This window comes from Atta colombica, unplaced genomic scaffold, assembly GCF_001594045.1.
Source record: "Atta colombica isolate Treedump-2 unplaced genomic scaffold, Acol1.0 scaffold228, whole genome shotgun sequence".
Classification (NCBI taxonomy): domain Eukaryota; kingdom Metazoa; phylum Arthropoda; class Insecta; order Hymenoptera; family Formicidae; genus Atta; species Atta colombica.
The window spans coordinates 1402694-1404753 of record NW_017259325.1 but is presented as its reverse complement, the minus strand read 5'-3'; the positions used below and the strand labels follow the sequence as shown (position 1 = coordinate 1404753).

The 2060-nt window shown below is 34.7% G+C and overlaps 1 protein-coding gene across 1 annotated transcript in view; it reads right to left on the bottom strand.

Annotated features, from left to right (window-relative positions):
- Nucleotides 1–1521, bottom strand: part of LOC108688315 (histone-lysine N-methyltransferase 2C-like) — a 43289-nt gene extending 41768 nt beyond the window's left edge. The window contains exons 1-3 of the mRNA XM_018194511.1: nucleotides 1353–1521; nucleotides 555–769; nucleotides 79–256 (exon numbers count right to left, since the gene is read on the bottom strand). Of these exons, the coding sequence (XP_018050000.1) occupies nucleotides 79–256; nucleotides 555–702 (326 nt within the window). The 5' untranslated portion in view covers nucleotides 703–769; nucleotides 1353–1521. The remainder of the gene's footprint in view (nucleotides 1–78; nucleotides 257–554; nucleotides 770–1352) is intronic.
- Between the last annotated feature and the right edge of the window lie 539 nt (nucleotides 1522–2060).

Genomic DNA, 2060 nt, shown 5'->3' with positions numbered 1-2060 from the left:
ATATATATATATATATGCATATGTAAATAAGCACCCATTGTGTGTATATTAAATAATAATTACAATGACTGAACAAACCCTTTGCCTCTGGCGCTACCCCTTCCAAAAGATCTTTTTGTGCCTCCTCCACGAGTTAGACCAAAAGGTCGTTCTTTCCGAGGTCTGCCAGGTCCACGGCGAATATTCAAAGGTTTACCACCAGGTAATGAAAACTTTGGGTACCGCAGTGGATCATGAAAAGCCTCATCTGATGTAACTAGATTTTTTAAAAGAAATAAATTTTCAAAGATAAATTAATATAAATAATAATAAATTAATTAAATATAGTATTAACTATTATTACATACATACATTCCTTTGTAGAAACTTAAAATTTTCTTTGTAATTTTTGTATTATTTTATTCTTTGTTTAACTTAATACTCTACTTCTAATATTTTAGTAAATTAAATAATTATGTTTATATTACTTTATAAATATTATAATCGCGATTGCAACATGCATATTATTTTTCTAAAAATAACAAAGAGGATGTTTAAAATATAATTACTACTACCAGTGGTTGGTGTTGTCTGTCCAAGCAATTGATCCGAGTTAGCTGGAGATATAGGGATGCCCGTTGTTTCTTCATCTTCATCTTCGCCATCAGAAGCCTCATCCAGCTCCATCTCCTCTTCGCCTTCAAGTCGAACTTCATCATCCATGATACTCTCTTTCTCTCTCTTTCTCTCTCTCTCTCTCTCTCTCTCTCTCTATTTTTGTTTTGCAAAGCTAAAAATTATGTATCATTATAAAAATTCTGTTTCCAGCTATGAAAAACAAAGGTATTTAGCTTTTAATTATAAAAAACTTAGTAATACTTTGACTCTTGAATAAATTAGAATCAGAATAATAATCTATAAAACAAAACTAAAAGAATTCAGCAATACTTTGATAATAAGATCCTTTTCACACTACTATTGTACAACTGCCACAAAACATCTTGTCAGAATAGTGATAACGAAATTGAATAGATTTTATCAAAATGTACATTTTTTTTAATCTCTAAAATTAAAGATAAATTATTTAACAATTATTTAACAATTATATATCCAATTCACAATAAAAAAAAGTAAAAATTGAAATTTTATAGTAATTCCCCCGTTCTTCACCCCACTACCGCTGCTCTAACCAGACTCGTCGTTTTCCTCCAAATGGAAAAAGTACGGAAGATGAAGGAAGGCGTCGCGACGGTGACGAGGAGTAAGCACATTCGCCATTACTACGTAAACAGATTCTCGTCAGGGCGCGCCGTCATTTGCCATTCGCGTTGGCGGGGTACCGCGGAACTCGGCACTGTCTGTGGTTCACGTACCTGAGAATTAATGCTGTCGATAAGGCGACGTGAATATCATGATGGAATCGACGACGGATTGCTGGTTATCATGATAAGGGCGGTACAACCAGGTAAACATGTTGGAACAGCGCGAACGGTCCGTGGAAAAAAATGTCACATACACAGATAAACGAATGGAATCCCCAACGCGAACGGAAGAGTGCGCGACGCGAGTAACATACTAGATGATTAGAATCACGGAGAACAGATATGCGCGCGCAAGTATGCTACACGCGCGCCACACATGAAACTTCCTAGGATTCACTTTAAGCTGACTTTTCATGCGCTGCATGTTACGGCAGCAAAATTTTGGATATGTATGTATAGGTTTGTTCGCATGCTCCAATGTTGTAATATGCTCTTACCATAGCATACTTATTTATTCCAACGCACTTGATAGACTGAGTAGGAGCATGTTGGAGCGTGCGAACAAACCTTATGTACACTGAGGAGCTTGTAGTACAGTGTATTAATTCGCTGGGTCATAATAGCAGCGTGACTTATTAAAAATACGAAAATGCAGTATTAAAAAGTTTATTAAAAATTCTGAAAAAATACTTAAAGTTTTATGAGAAGAAAATAAATGATTTTTGTCTCTTGCAATTTTTCTATAAATAGTATTTAAGTAAAAAATAAATGTCGATAAATCTGACTCCTACTATGATCTAAGGTTTGTTCGCGTCACAT